General features: G+C 43.6%; 1 protein-coding gene and 1 long non-coding RNA gene across 3 annotated transcripts in view; one reads left to right on the plus strand and one right to left on the minus strand.

The window, feature by feature from the left end:
• LOC309613430 (nuclear envelope pore membrane protein POM 121C-like) overlaps positions 1-16,204 on the minus strand; it is a 31,174-nt gene that overhangs the window by 2,353 nt on the left and 12,617 nt on the right. Inside the window, exons 4-12 of one of the 2 annotated variants that reach the window (XR_014235721.1) lie at positions 15,725-15,805; positions 14,108-14,279; positions 6,086-6,177; positions 5,364-5,437; positions 4,805-4,929; positions 4,588-4,690; positions 4,163-4,339; positions 1,598-3,256; positions 93-385 (exon numbers count right to left, since the gene is read on the minus strand). Coding sequence is in view for 1 of the 2 variants with exons in the window: in XM_082360239.1 (XP_082216365.1) it covers positions 263-385; positions 1,598-3,256; positions 4,163-4,339; positions 4,588-4,690; positions 4,805-4,929; positions 5,364-5,437; positions 6,086-6,177; positions 14,108-14,279; positions 15,725-15,805 (2,606 nt within the window). In the remaining variant the exon portion in view is untranslated. The remainder of the gene's footprint in view (positions 1-92; positions 386-1,597; positions 3,257-4,162; positions 4,340-4,587; positions 4,691-4,804; positions 4,930-5,363; positions 5,438-6,085; positions 6,178-14,107; positions 14,280-15,724; positions 15,806-16,204) is intronic. The other variant, XM_082360239.1, reaches the window with a different exon arrangement.
• On the plus strand, positions 392-4,617 carry LOC309613447. Its single transcript, XR_014235730.1, has 3 exons — positions 392-1,152; positions 3,682-3,849; positions 4,485-4,617. It is a non-coding gene; the product is annotated as an uncharacterized lncRNA (long non-coding RNA).

The following is a 16,204-nucleotide window of genomic DNA, read 5'->3' on the forward strand; positions in this document are numbered from 1 at the left end:
TCTAGCAGTCCTTCCAGGGGAGGGCTGATTAAAAAGGCAAAATCCCAAGACCACAGATAGGCTGGGAGCAAGGCCCAGGAAAGCATGTTTACCTGGCGTCCCAGCAGTCTGGCTCCTTCTCATCTCCGCTGCCCAACTCCAAACCTGGCTTGTGCTGGACTCCCAGACGGGCCTCGGAGAGCCGGAGCTGCCAGCCCACCCCACCCCTCTTCAGAGAGGAGACACGCAGGTCACACTGGCAACAAGGAGACTGGCCGCTTACCGAAAGGTCCAACTCCGACAAAGCCTTGGGCGGGTGTTGAGGACACCCCAAAGGAGAGGCTGCTGCCTGATGCGCCCACCCCAGGGGCAGGGGTGTTCTGACCAAAGGCGGGTGTGGAGGTGCCTAGGAAGAAGAGACAGCAGAGAACTGTAGACACTAGGCTGGAGAGCAGAGGGCCTCAAAGCAGAGGGTAATGAGCCTAGTGGGGAGGTCCGCTCCCGGCAGGGCCTTCCCCGCAGGACCCCTTAGCTCCCATTCAGCCCCCCGGAAGGAGGCCTTAACATGCGTTGCCCCAGGTGGGCCTCCCAGCCTGCTAACAGCTGTGCCGCAGTGGAGACAAGCCCCTCAGGTTGCCTTCTGACCACCTGCGGAGTAGGGCCTCTGCATTCCCTTGGCCACCAAACACAGCAGCAGATGACCATCAGTGCACCGCCACCTCTAGCCTGACCGGGTTACCTCCCTTCCACCAGGCCTAGAAGCGTTATGCCTCTTCTCCTTGTTCACCTGTCTCCTCCCTTCCACCCTGTGGGTCCCCTGATCTCCCCCCGGGGCCCACTGGGACTCAGCCGCCAGCAAACGCCCCGCCCTGAGTGCTGCCATTGTGCCCGCTGCAGCCCCGCGGGGAGGGCTGCCTTCTCTCACGGCTCTTCCTCGTCCCGGGGGCCAGGGTGGGGCAGGCATCTTTCTCGCTTCCTGGGGCCCGGCCTTGCCCCCCGTCTCTCCCTCTACTCCCCACTCCCGCCTCGTCCCCACAGCCGCGCCAGCTCCCCCACCTCCCCTGCAGGCACTACACTGGCTCCCCGCTCGCCATCGCTGCAACTCCGGCTCCTGCTTCTGCTTTTCCTCAGCCTCAGAGGACCTCCCGGCCACCGCCCCTCCTGCTTTACTTGGTGAGTTTCAACAGGCTGGCCTTGCCAGCTACCACTTATTTTAGGCCTGTATCTCGTAACTGAACGTCGCTGGGGAAAAAGAACAGGGCCGACTAGCCTCACTGTAACTTCACAAGCACACTTTTCCAGCCTCAAAGCTGCCTGCGATCCCATCCCATCTTCTCCCCAGCTCCAAAGCGACTACTGTCAACAGGCCCTGCGGTGCCCACTCACACACCTCCCCGCAGCCACACCCCAAACTCTTCTTGTCACAGTCTCGGAGATTAAATTTGTTACTTCCTCAGAAAGGCATTCCTCCACGGTCATTAATCACATACTTTATCAAGACATTTATTGCTACCTGACACTCTATTTACACATTTAATACCTGTTTCTTCACTACCACAATGTAAAGCTCCACAAGAGCAGACGCTGCACAGCGGACCAAGTCAGCCCCTGACCTTACCTCCAAACACAGGTTTGCTGTCCGGCGTGCTGGCCACGTTGAAGGCAAAGGGTGTGCTCTGGCTGGGCGCACCCAAGCTGTTCTGACTCAAGCCTCCCCCGAAAGGGGTCGTGCTGCCAGTGGTCCCACTCTGTCCTGCTCCAAAGCCGAACGCTCCAGAGGCAGAGCTGGTGCCTGGGGTGGCCGCACTGATCCCAAAGCCCCCGCCGCCGGCTGGGGCTGCCGATCCCCCAAACGTGAAGGGCGATGGTGTCGTGCTGCCGAACACTGAGCTACTGGTCCCACTGCTGGCGGTCTGTGTTGTAGCGCCAAAGCCAGAGGTGGTGGCTGCACCGAAGGAGAAGGCAGCTGTGGTGCCGCCAAAGGCTGGCTGGGTGCTGGCAGGGGTGCCGAAGGCAGAGGCCGTGCCCTTCAGACCACTGAAGGCCGACTGCGCGGTGCCGCCAAAGGCTGGCTGGGCCGGGGTTGGCGCTGGGGCCGCAGTCGGGGCCGGGGCTGCAGAGTTTCCAAAAGTGAAAGAGCTGCCGAAGCTGGGGACGAGCGCCGACTTGGCAGCCCCCTGCTGCTGCCCCTCCACAGCCCTGAAGGCGGGTTGGGGGTCGGCTCCTGGGTAGGACGGCAGAGGCGGCTTGGCGCTCGAGCCGAAGGGAATGTTGAACGCTGGGGCGGTGGTGCTACTGAACGTCAGCGTGGGCTGGCTGCCGGTGACCGGAGCTGAGGCGGTGAGGGTGCCGCCAAAGCCACTAAAGCTGGACGTGCTGCTGCCGCTGGGGGCTGTCTGGGCGGCACTGGGAAGGGACTGGCCAAAGGTGGCGACTGCTGTTGAAGCGGGCATGGCGGGAGGCTTGCCAAATTGGAATATGGGGCCCACGGCGGGGGTGAAGCTGGCACCGGAAGCAGGGGGAGTCCCAAAGAGGAAGGGCTGGGAGGCGGAAGCGGTGGTGCTAGTCACGCTGCCCAGGGTGCTGGTCACGGTGCACACGCCGAAGCTGAAAGCGGGCTTCGGAGCGGAGTCCGCGGAGGTGCTGGCTGTGGTCATGGACACCACTGCGGAGGTGGCGCTGGCCTGGCCGCTGAAGAGAGGGGCGCTCGTGCTAGTGGCTGGAGTAGCTGTTTGCTTGAAGGAGAAGGGTGTTAACATGGGCATGGATGCAGGCGGCCCCATGTTGCTAAAGATAGGCTTGAAAGTGAGGGGTGGGCTGCTGGTCGTCGTGGGGATGGCTGAGCTGGAAGATGCTGCGGCTGTGACCTTGGAAGGGCTAGAGGGCAAGGGGCCCTCATTCTCGCTTTTAGGTGGGACCACAAAAATGGGCTTGAACATGGGAGATGCTGAAGACACAGCAGGGGCCACAGAGGCAGGAGGGTTAGCAGGTGGGGTGCTCAGCATTCCAAACAGGATACTCTGCTTGGGGCTGGGAGACGGGGCGGACGGGGCTTGGGATTTGGCAGATGTCTCAGCCTGAGGCTCTGGAGGTGACTTGGTGGCGTCAGTGACTGGTCCTGGGGAAGAAGCAGGGGTCAGCCCCAAGAAAGTGGTGGTGGATTTGGAGTCTGAGGAGGTGCCTGGAAGGGGTGCTGACTCTGAAGAGCCCGGAGGGGCCAGAGGGCTGGGTGTCTTGGGAGGCGAACGGGCCACAGTGGTTGCCACGCCAGCAGATTCTGGGAAGAAGAGCAGAGAAAGCGAATTTGGAATATCTCAAACGCGATGCAGTGTTCAATGCCTAGCACAGCGCCAGGGATTCAACAGCCAACAAGCAGGACTAAATCTGCATCACAGGCCTTTAACCTGTCCCTTCCTGAAAGGCAAGGAAGTGTTCATAATTTCTACCCTTCACAGGTCATAAGAAAGATAGACGAGGATAAAACTTGGCCCAGTTGGGGGTTAAACGTGTAGAAACTAAGAAAAATCCAATTACCTGAACTCAAGTCCAATTAATTATGTAGATACACCTTATTCATCTAACAAAGATGTACTATATGGCATTCACCCACCAGGCGCTGAGTACAGAGCATATGACCATGAATGAATGGCCTCTGCCCATGAGGCCTGGGAGAGGCTGAGTACCTAATATTTTCTACACTAGCATGAAGCGTGGTAGAGGAGTGTGTATGTATGCAGTGCCAAGAAGGCAAAGGCGCTGGAACAGCCGGCAGGTCCTTGGAAGCCTGTTACCTTGTGCCTGCGGTCTAGCAAGCATGTGACAAGACACCTTAACCACGCGACCGTTTATACTTCAGGGACACCTCATGAGGTGAGCGCTGTTCTTATTTTACAGATGAAGACAACAAGGCTCAGGGCAGCTAAGGGACTGGGTTTCAAATCAAGAGCTGTTTGACTACCAAAGCTAAGCTGCCTTCCCCAGCTTTAAGTGTTGCAGCCCTTCCCTAAAATGTCCTGATTACAGATTTCTAAAGCTCTTAAGCTTGCACCAGCTCAGGCTTGGGAAGTTAGAATAGGTTCAATCTTTACAGCAATTTCCAGCAACTGATGGGCATGGTGCTTTTACTTCCACCTAAACAAAGGCTGATGTCATTACGTGCTCCAAAATAAGCTCTCCCACTCACCGGGGAGGGATGGTAGGCCCGGGGAATTCTGCATCTTCTTCAAGCTCTCCAGCAGTGGGTTCGTGCTTGGGGCTGGGAGGGAGGTTGGGGATGAAGCAGTCCCAGCAGCAGGCAGGGTAAAAGTGAAAGAAGACTGACTGGTAGGTGGGTTCTCCGTGACAGAGTCTGAGGCAGCATCTAGGGAAGAAAGAAAAGATGACATTGTCCTCCCTTGTTCGGGAATCCTTTCCAGTGGCATATCATGGAGCACGGGGAGTTCAGGGCCTCAGGACAACTCATTTAGAAAGGCTTCCCTTCAATCTCAATGCTCACTGTTCTCCAGATTCCACTGAGGACCCAAATGGATTTCCCAGATGAGAAAGACCAAAATAAAACCAAAGGAAACAAACCCTCTCTGGGGTGTAAAACTGATCTACATTCCTTACCGGTCTTATCCTCCAAGACCTTGTTAAACCACTGTAAAGAAGCTTTCTTTTCCAAGTCTAAGTCTTCAGCAGTGATTGAATAACCAAGCTGGGGAGGTGGAGGCTACCAAAGAGAAAAAGAAGTTGTCAATCAGGAGAAACTGGAAGAATCCTATATTTAGCCTTCCTAAGACAGAGTTAAGCTGGGGTGGGCAGAGGTAGATGGACAAGACCATACCAAGGTCAGCTGGTCCCCTCGCCTGGAGGGCAGCAACTGAACCTTCCGTTTACGCTGCCCAGAGCTGCCAGGTGTTGATGGGGAATTCCACGAGTTCTGTTTCTTCCATGTGGTTTTATCTGCAACTAAAAAAAGAAAGACTTGTTTTCTTCCTCCTCTCTGCCAGAAATGGATAGGTTTGTCTATCCCGTTTTTAACATTGAGTTTTCACTGGGTTATCTCTGAAAGATTCGATCTTCCATGATTTGGGCTCTTGGATGGTATCTGCAAGATTATATAGTCAAGAGGATATAAAGGCAGAATTGCTCCAAATGCAGGTATACAACTGCTTGCTGGACAATAATTACCCGGATTGGTCACAGATACCTCAGCCTAAGCTTGTCTGTAGCCCACTGTTACCACACGTTATACTGTACCTGTCTGTGTCACCCTTCTCCCTTACCTGACTATAAATTTCTGAAGGACAGAAACTCCTATCTCTGTATCTAACAGGCCCTTCACAATGCAATGCTCAACACTTCCACCACCAAAAGCCACTCTAGTGCATTCATCAACTTACCCTTTTCTCCCTGGGACTCCTTGTCTGTTACCAATGGAGTTGAAGAACTAGAATGATGAGAAAGCTCCTCTTCTCTGTAGGAGGAAAAGGCAGAATTAAGTTTAAGGAAGACTTGCTGGCAAAAAGTACTGGATAACTTCTTGTACCTGCTTACCTACCAACTGGTCTAGAACAACCATGATATAAGACCTCAGTATGCCAGGACAAAAAATAAAAGAAGTCAAAAGAAAATTCCAACAGAAAAGAATGGAGGCAGTTCATGGAAAGCAAGGAGAAACCTTTGTCTTACAACAAGCACAGATCAATAATCTTCAAAACCTTACTTACAACCCACCAAGTTCCTGAAAGTTCTAGTCACAGATCTGATCCCTAACAGAATGACATTCAACTTGACTGTAGGCACCTAGAAGGTCAGCTGGAGTCAAAAACATGAAGTCCGCTGCCCGATGACATCATTCACTCTGCTCATTCTAGTGTGTGTGGCCCCTACTCTTGCACCCCCGTCACTCACGCTACAGTGTGAGGAAGAGAGCCAGAGGCCTCTACAGTGGGTACAAAAGAACTGTAAGAGATCAGAGCGATTCAGGTGGGCACTTCACTGTCCTCTAGATGTTAATTTCTTTGATCCTCCAAATCAGAGTTGCAGAAAGCCTAAGAGCCAAGTAAATGTCCCTCTTTTCCTGACCTCTCATTAATCCACACAGCAAACAATAATGGATTACCTTATTTTCTTTGCTGGCCTCTCTGGTGTCTGGGAGCGGGATGAGGCTGGGCTAGAGAAGGGAGATGAACTGGGACCACTCCTCTTCCACAGCTAAAAGTCAAACAGAAGTAACATGACTGACCCTAGCTGACAGTTTATCATCTGACCTTCAATATAATGTTGTGGTTCTATTCATCACTGCATATAAAATCTCCTTTTAGGTAACTAAAAAAATACTTCTTTGTGAAGGAAGGCTCCTGAAAAGAAAGTCAATTGCCAGTATTAACTACAGGAGAAAAAGTCTGAAAAACTAATGGAACGCTAACTAATAAATGTAGAAGGAATGAATGTACTTTTGGCGTATATTAAAAAGTGGACTGTCACATTCAGTAATGGTTTAGAGCTATGATGTGCATATATGTTTATTGTCTGTGGAAATGATAAAAGTAAACTAAACTGTTCCAATGGAGATAAGCCAGTAAACTAATTTAGTTTTGCTCTCATTAAATTTTCAGTTTTACTTTATTAACTTTATTTTTTTTAAATATACGATCATGACATCTATGACTTTTGCAGCATCAGTGGTGTTTATCGTTATAATTATCCATGCATCTGTCTCTTCACCAAGTGGAGTCCCCTGATAGCAAAGGTAGTCTGTTTTCATCTCTGCCTCCTTCGAAGGGGCCTAGCAGCAAAGTACTTGACAAAGAGCAAGCTCTCTGCAAATAGGTTCACTGTCTCTGGCCTATTTACAAAGATACTGAACTATCACCATAGGCATTTTTCCTATTGAGAAGCTTCTAGTGATTTCTTACTCAGTAAAACTGCATCATATAAGCACAAACAGGGAGGCAACAATGCTTAATAAAAATTTTAAAAAGGTAAAGAGGGTTTTAAATCAAAGACAGGTGGTAAAGCAGTAGAATAGTTCCATAAGACTAATGTCAGGAAACCAAGACTCAGAATGAGCTTGAGAAAAAAGCTGAAATCAATAATAGTTTTTTATGTTATACTCAGGTAAATAACGAGAAAGGACAGCCATCTGAAAAAACAACAAATGCTTAGGCCTCACACCTGTATTTTTAATGAAGTGCCAAAGGTGATTCTAACCTTTAGCCGGGGTGGAAGACAACCTGGTTCAACAATCGGGAGGAACATGCTCTATGTCCACGTCACACACTAAACACACACACAGTCCAGGTGTCATAAAGAACTACTGAAAAAACCAAATGAGCTCTTAAATAGCTTGGGGTAGGGAAAAGACTTTCTATTCCAGAAACAAAGGAAAAAAAACTGACAGACTGTCATAGGACCACTAAGAACCTCTCTAAATAAAAATGTCTCCATGTGGGAAGGAGACTTTACTATATACTCTGTACCATCTGAATTTTCAACCACAGTAATGTTTCCATAAACCAGAAATAAAATGTATGTGGACAGGAAACAAAAACACTCCAAAATGAAACAAAAACATAACTAGAAACAAAATTAAAAGGTAGATATATTCAACTAAAGTGATAAGTTAATATCCTTAACATGTAAAAGTGAAAGTCTTGCAATTCCATATAAACATAATAAACATATCAAATGAGAAGTGGGCAAAGGCTATACCAAGGCAAGTCATAAAAAGAAACAGTCAATCTATGTATCCAGCAGTCAATTTAGTTCTGCACTGTAATTCAATTTTTGTCAAGTTCCTACTTCATAAAGGTACTATCCTTTATACTTTACAAAGAACACAAGGATAAGCAAGACCATTCCCATCATCAAGAAATTTACAATCTAGAAAAGAGACAGGACGGTACACAAATTGACTATAATAGACAAGAGATGAACGAAGTCTCTAAAAAGGAGTCCAAGAAGAGAGAGATTATGCAGAGTTCGGTTAGAAGAATAATAAAGGATGAAGGTGACATTTGTGATGGTCCTTCATCATCTGACAAAAACACCTGAAGAAAGACAACTTTATAGGCTTGCAGTAGGATGGACACATGATTCCGGGTGGAGAACAGAACAAGAAAAGGAAACAAAGCAGGAAGGAATTAGGTGTTCTTACAAGATAACAAATATGCTGCTTTGGCTTAAATATAGGGTATCTGTAAAGGAATAATAAGGGACAGGGTCAGAAATGCAAGCTAGGGTTTTGAGGTTTTGAAGGCCAGGGTTACTATTCCTACTTTGGAAAATGACAAGTCTTATATAAGACTTATGAAGATATCAATGTCACGCACAACGAGATCTAAGGACAGTTCACTTTCTCTAATTGCCACCAGTCTAATATTTGTAATGATTTTATAATATCAAAGCTAGAACTTCTAGTTTGGGCAGCTGTGCGTTGGGTATATACTACTGCTCCTCTGGAAAAATACAACTAAGTCAAATATCTCTACTACCACTTGCACCAAACAGAAGGGCTGTCATCTCTATTGACTACTCGGGATGTTTACTGCTTCAGTACACATTTCTTTGAAAGAGAAGTTTCAACATAAAGAACTTTCATATTACTCTAATCTCCGCTTCCAAAGACTTCCTTACTTTCCTGATAATTTAAAATAACTCATGCCATGGACCATTTCAAAGATAATTATGATCAAAACTGAAAGTACACTATGCTCTCCGTTCTAGAACTTCTCCTTCTGAGAGCATTATATATTTAAATATCACACACAAACGGGACTGGTAACCACTTACAATAAAACACCCAGAAGCTATTAGTGTCAGTGAGTATATTACTTGCCGTAGGTCACAGGCTCTACCAGGGGTGAGGGTGCTTAAAAACAAAATCTGACCATGTTTCAGGCTATGGGTTTGTTTGTTTTTTTAATGCATAAGCACATTTATTTTTTATTGATATATAGTTGATTTATAATGTTTCAGGTGTATAGCAAAGTGATTCAGTTATACATACATATATGTGTGTGTATACATTCTTTTTCAGATTCTTTTCCATTATAGGTTATTACATATTGACTACGTTGTTTCAGACCAACCCTGCTGTGGAGGACAAATAAAAAATGCTGAAGAAAATATAAAATACATATGTTTGAAGGTACGGTGGTATGGAGAGCTACCAAGGCAGTGAGACACTGTGGAGGTAAGACAGAGAAGAGGAGCCAGTAGGTGAGAAGCCTCAGGGCGACTGCCCATTCCAAAAGTAAAAGCTGCAGTTGAGAGGCTGAGAAAAGCTTTTGGCAGCCCTGTAGGGCTGGGAAGACAAAAACCGGAATTCAGGGCTTTCCAAAGTAGAGGGGCCCTAATATACACCTTAGGCTTTTGGTTGGAATCCCAAAGGCTACACAGTAGGGTACAGGGCAAATCAGAAATAAACCAGCCCTCACAAGAACTGACAACCAACTCAGAATCATGTCAATTCCAACTGTACAGGGGTAATCTGTCCCTATCCTAGCTGCCTGCCAGAGGCAAAAGACAGACCTCTCTGGAGGAAGATACTACCATTCAGAGCTTCAAGTCATTGTCCCCCCACCCCCCCAATGTCTGACAGTAAAACAAAACAACAAAAACGTATGTAAGAAGATAATATTCAAGGACTTCCCTGGTGGCGCAGTGGTTAAGAATCCGCCTGCCAATGCAGGGGACATGGGTGAAAGCCCTGGTCCAGGAAGATACCACATGCCGCGGAGCAACTAAGCCCGTGTGCCACAACTACTGAGCCTGCGCTCTAGAGTCCACGTGCCACACCTACTGAAGCCCACATGCCTAGAGCCCGCGCTCCGCAACAAGAAAAACCAATGCAATGAGAAGCCCGTGTACCAAAACGAAGAGTAGCCCCCGCTCACGGCAACTAGAGAAAGCCCGCGTGCAGCAACAAAGACCGAACACAGCCAAAAATAAATAAATTTAAAAAATTAATTTCTAAAAAACTAAAAAGAAAAAACAATACTAGAATTAAAAAGAAAGAAAAAAACTGTTATTATTGTAGACAACATGATGTACATACAAAAATCCTAAAGAATATACAGATGAATATTCAGAATTTAGCAAATTTTCTGAATACAAAAATCAGTTGTATTACTATACATCAGTAACAAATTTCTAATATGCTATTTATAATAGCATCAAAAACATGTACCTAGGAATAAATGTAATAAAAAATATGTAAAACCACTGCACAGATAAAGATGATGTAAATAACTGAAGACCACCCCATGTGCATGGACTGGAAGATTCAATATTGTAAACGTCAGCTCTCTCCAAAATAACTGGCAGATTAAAGGCAATCCCAGTCAATACCTCAGCAAATTTTTTGGTGTGGAAATTGACAAGATGATAAAATTATATAGAAATGCAAAGGGCCAAGATCCAAGACAATTCTGAAGAGGAATGAGAGAAATGAGAAAGTTGGATGACTTACTCTACTAGATATCAAAACTTAAAGACTGTGTGGCACAGGGCAGAAAAACAGGCCAGTGCAACAAAACAGAATCTATCAACAGAAATGGATCTACAGATATACTGACACATTATGACAAAGGTGGTGCTGCAGAGCAATAGGAAAAGGACGGGCCTTTCAATAAACGCTGCTGAGTCAAATGGATATTTAGATGGAAAAATACTAATTTTGATCCCTACCTTATATCATACACAAAAATCAATTTCAAGAGGATTATAGATCTAAATGTAAAAAGGAAAAATAATAAAGCTTCTAGAAGGTAGCATAAGAGAATATCATCATGACCTTAGGCAGGCAAAGACTTCCTCAACAGTACACAAAATACACTAACCGTAAGTGAAAAGAGTGAAAAGAATGAAATGGTGAGCCACAGAGTAGGACACTTACTTGTTGCAACACATATAATTCACAGAGACCTTGTATCTAGAATATATAAAGACCTTACATAAATCAGTAAGAAAAAGACAGACAACCTAATAGAAAAGAGCCAAGAAACTTGAACAGGCCCTTCATAAAAAAGGACATACAAATGGCCAATGAACAGTTCATACCTCTATTTCACTATTAATCAGAGAAATACAAATTACTACTACTACTACTTCACGCTCACTGGAATGGGTAATTAAAGAGACAGGCAACACCAAGTGTTAGTGAAGATGTATAAACACAGGAACAAAATCTCATACTGCACTGGTAGGAGAATCAACTGAAACATCACCTTAAAAAGAATTATACAGGGAATAACCCTAGACCACTGGTGGTCCAGTGGTTAGGACTCTGTGCTTCCAGTGCAGGGGGCACAGGTTCGATTCCTGGTCGGGAAACTAAGATCCCACAAACTGTGCAGTACGGGGAAAAAAAAAAAAGACTTATACAAACCAGCACTATTCACAACAGCCAAGACATGGAAACAACCTAAATGTCCACCAACAGATGAATGGATAAAGAAGATGTGGTACATACATACAACGGAACACTACTCAACCATAAAAAAGAACGAAATAATACCATTTGTAGCAACATGGATGCAACTAGAGATTATCATACTAAGTGAAGTCAGAAAGACAAATATCATATGATACCACTTACATGTGGAATCTAAAATATGACACAAATGAACCTATCTATGAAACAGAAACAGAATCACAAACAGAGAACAGACTGGTGGTTGCCAAGGGGGAGGAGGTTGGGGGAGGGATGGAGTGGGAGATTGGGGTTAGCAGATGGAAGCTTTTATATACAGGATGGATAAACAACAAGGTCCTACTGTAGAGCACAGAGAACTATATTCAATATTCTATGATAAACCATAACAAAAAAGAATTTTTTTAAAAAAGGATGTGTATGTATGTATAATCATCACTTTGCTGTGTAGCAGTAATTAACACAACATTGTAAATCAACTATGCTTAAATTAAAAAAAAAAAAAAAAGACATATAAGAATGTCCATAGCGGCATTATGCATAACAGCTCCCAACAGGAAACTCAAATGTCCAATGGTAGAATGGATAAATTAATTGTGGTATATTCATATAATGGAACAGTATTCAGCAATGAAAATGAAAGACCTACGACCACATGCAACAACATGAATGAATCTCACAAGTAAAATGTTGAATGAAAGAAGCCAAACACAAAAGAAAGCATATTCTGTTTCCATTTATATAAAATTCAAAAACAGGGAAAACTATATATGATGCTAATATTGAGGAAGGAAGGAGGGAAGAAGTAGTGACTGTGAGTGGGTATGAGAGGGGCTTCTGCATGTTGAAAATGATTTATTACTTGACCTGGGTGGTGGTTACATGGAGCTGCACATCTATATTTGTTTTTCTGCACATTATACTCTAATTTTCAAACAGCCATTAGATAGATTACATGACATGGAATGCTATGCAATATATAATGATTAAAAAAGATGCAGAAAAACCATATATGCTATGATTCCATTTTGTTAAACAGACCAGAAATCTTGTGTATCATCTGTGTTTGCATACATAGTAGGAATGTTAACAATAGGTACCTATGGGATGGACACTGAGATAGCCAGGACAGGGGAATTTTTACTTAACAGTTATCTATACTTAAAAAAGATTCTGAAGCCAGGAAAGGTAATATTGTAGCACATGTTACAAAATTCCAACAAGAATTCAGTAAAAAGTTTCCTTCCTATCCAATAGTTATTACAGTTTCTAATATATCCTGTCAACATTATTCTATGCACATCAAAAGATTAAAGAAACCAGCAGCATGAATAGAGGACACTATACACACAGTTCTGTACCATGCTTTTTAAATATAATATTTTGAGCTCATTCACATCAGTGCCTATTAAAGCTGCCTTACTGTTTTTAACAGTTACACAGTATTTCAACTTATGGAAATACTGTAAGTCATTCAACCAGCCCCCTAAAAAGGTATGTTTACATTGTTTCCAAGCTTCTGCAAAAATAATGCTACAATCAACATCCTTGTATATGTCTTTGAGTATATGTGTAGGGTTAATTCCTAAAAGTAAACCTGCTGGATCAAAGGGCATGTGCATCTCTAATGCGAATAACAATGGCCACACTGCCCTCTAGGGAACTGTACCAACTGATGCTCCCACTAGCATCCTTTTTTTTTTTTTTTTTTGCTGCGGGTTGCACGGCTTGTGAGACCTTAGTTCCCCCACCAGGGATCCAACCCAGGGCCCCCGGCAGTGAAAGGGCCGAGTACTAACCACTGGACCACCAGGGAATTCCAAGAAGCCTGCTTTTGCAAACATTTATTTTTATGGTTTCTATTTTACATTTAAATCTTTAGTTCATTTGGAATATGTTTCTCTAGTACTGTATATGAAAAGCTGCTCAAACTCACTCATAAGAGACACAAATTAAATACTATTCCTCACCTATCAAACTCATCTTTCATTTATATTACTGTAAGAGCCTTCTGGATTGATTAACTTATCTCAAAATTTTTCTCCCCTCGAAAATCTTCCTCCACACATGCTTTATTTTTTCCTAGCTACTATATATTGGGTACCCGCTTATTAACAGGCACTGTAATGGGTACTTTTCAAACACTACCTTCAGTCTTTACAATAATGATTTAGAAATGAGACAAAGAGAGTTTAAGTGATTTACTCGCCCAAGGCCCCAGAGCTACTAGGTGCCAGAGCCAAGACTGGAACCCACATCTGTCTGGTAGCAAAGCTTGCTCTGTTCCCTAGGCTATACTACATCCTCTTTCTAAAAAAGAATTACAACCACTTCTTATTTTAAAAACTTTCATTAAATTCTCAATGCCTATAGGATAAATTTCTTTTATGATCCAATGCAATCTGGACTCAATCTACCTTTTGATTAAATTAATATCATTTACTGAATTATTTGTCCTTTGCCCATTTATCTGCAAAAATGCCTCTGTCTTGTATCAGGTTCCCACATATGATTGCTTTACTTTTTGGGCTTTCTATTCTGTTCCACTGGTCTATAGTTATCACTTAAGGGTTTGTATCTTCTGTTAGTGATAATCCCAATATCTGACAGATAGAAGGTATCTACAGATAACCAGGTAGTAAACACTGGCTGATCGATTAATTAATGCTAGGAACCCATTTCTCCCACAGCGCAAGACAAATGTACCTGAGAGAGACCTCGAGTAGAACTGTAGGAACTGGTAATGGCATTGCGGCTGGAGCTAGGGATGCCACCTGTGTACGTGCTTGTCAAGGAGCTCATAGAAGAGGTGCGGGATCTCTTATTCGAGTGATCATCTGAGCTCTGGGAATTGAGACCTCTCTTCAGAGACCCAGGCCTAATAAAAAGGGGAAAAGACAGTTAGATGTATTATTAAAGACATTCTTTTAAGGCTTCGTCCATGGACACAAAATCTTTCTTAAAAAAAAAAACTTAATAAAAGAGCATAATGCTCTTAATTTTATTATTAACAGTTTGGCTAAATATATCTGACAGTCAGGAAGAGAAAGCCAAATATTTTAAAAATCAAATATATGAGTCAGTCCACTGATAATAATATTCTAGAAAATGCACACTAATTTACAGTGACAGAAAACAGATCAGCAGATACCTGGAGATGGGGACAAGATGGAGGGAGGTATTACTAAGGGGCATGGGGAAACTTTTGGAGGTGATATTTACATTCATTATCTTGACTGTAGTGATGGTTTCACAGGTGTATGCAAGTCAAAACTTATCAAATTGTACACTTTAAACAGGCAGTTTATTATTCGCCAATTATACCTCAATACAACTGTTTTTTAAAAAAAATCAGAGTTAAGAGAAACCAACCATTTTTTCTCAGCTTCCAACTGAAACAGAAATTCCCTGTACATCTTTCCTGTAGAATAAGTCATCCAACCCCTGTTATGATACTCAACAACAGACCAGTTTATTCTTATACTGGATGAAAATGTATTTCCTCTAACTTTCACCCATGGATACTATTTGGAGCCAAACTGAGCAAACTGTTTTTCTTTTTTCACGTGACAGTCCTTCCATATTTTGGAGACCATTATCCAAATTTCCTTATTCTCCTTGAGATTTTCCTCCTCTGGGCTAGTATTCATATCCCTTCAAAACTGCCTTACCCACCACCAGCCCATAAAATCTTAGCTGCTCCACTGAGAATGAATTTCAGTTTGTGTACATCCTTACCGTGTAGTACACCAAACCAAATGCACTCCACAGACAATCTGAGAAGAACTAAGAGGAGCAAGACTGCCACTTGCCGGCCTCGTTCTAGTCTTTGTTCTTCATCAGCACAGACTAGGAGCACATTAGCTTTTTTGGCAGCCATATCATACTGCTGACTCAAATTAAGCATATACGTTACCACAAGGCTTTTCACACATATTTCTGAGCCACTTTTCCTCCCAGCCAATTCCTCCTCAAATGTATTTAAACTCAAATGTAGCGATTTAATATTTATCTTAAATTTCATATTGTTGCATTTTATCCATTGCACAAACCTTGTGATCTTTCTGTTTATATACTTGGTTATTAAATATATTTATAAACCCTCTTAGCCTTAGTGTGTTTTATCCATATTAATGAAAAAATATTAAAAGGAATTAGAAGATAGTTATTGTGGCAAGTTACTCAAAATGTTCCTCTCTGACTTCAAAGATTTGAACCTGAACTAATAAAGCAATGCAGAAAAGCAAAGAAAGCCTACAGGACAATAACTCTGATAATTCCCTTTTCCAACAGTCTGTATCTCACCCATGGATTCTCACTTACTTAGGCACAAAAGAAGCAGGGACTCCATTGGCCACCAGGGGCTCAAATGCTGAATGTCCGCTCCCACTGCTATCATGGCGCCTAGACAAATCAAAAAACTCTCAATTAAATGAAGTTACTTTCTTTCCCCTTAAATCATACTCCCATATTCTTGGGACCCTATACTCTTCCTATGGAGCACAGGTTCCATGCTAGACAAGAAGAGGGATGCTTCAACTCCAAAGATTCCAAAAGGTAAATTTACGCTAAGAGCGTCCAGGCAATAAGAAAAGTATGAAAATACTTCAAGACCTTTTGAACTCTTCAGGTGTATCAATTATTTGCTAACTTCTCACCAAAGTATCAGAATCACAAATTTAACATCCTACCATCCCCAAATTGAAAACAAAAACAACACTTTAGGGATTAACCCACACATCCTATAGTGCTCTAGAGGTTAATATGGCAAGTCTATTAAGGAAAAACTTTACATATCACATA

Source organism: Balaenoptera borealis (genome assembly GCF_965194805.1).
Source record: "Balaenoptera borealis genome assembly, chromosome: 16".
NCBI classification, from domain to species: Eukaryota; Metazoa; Chordata; class Mammalia; order Artiodactyla; family Balaenopteridae; genus Balaenoptera; species Balaenoptera borealis.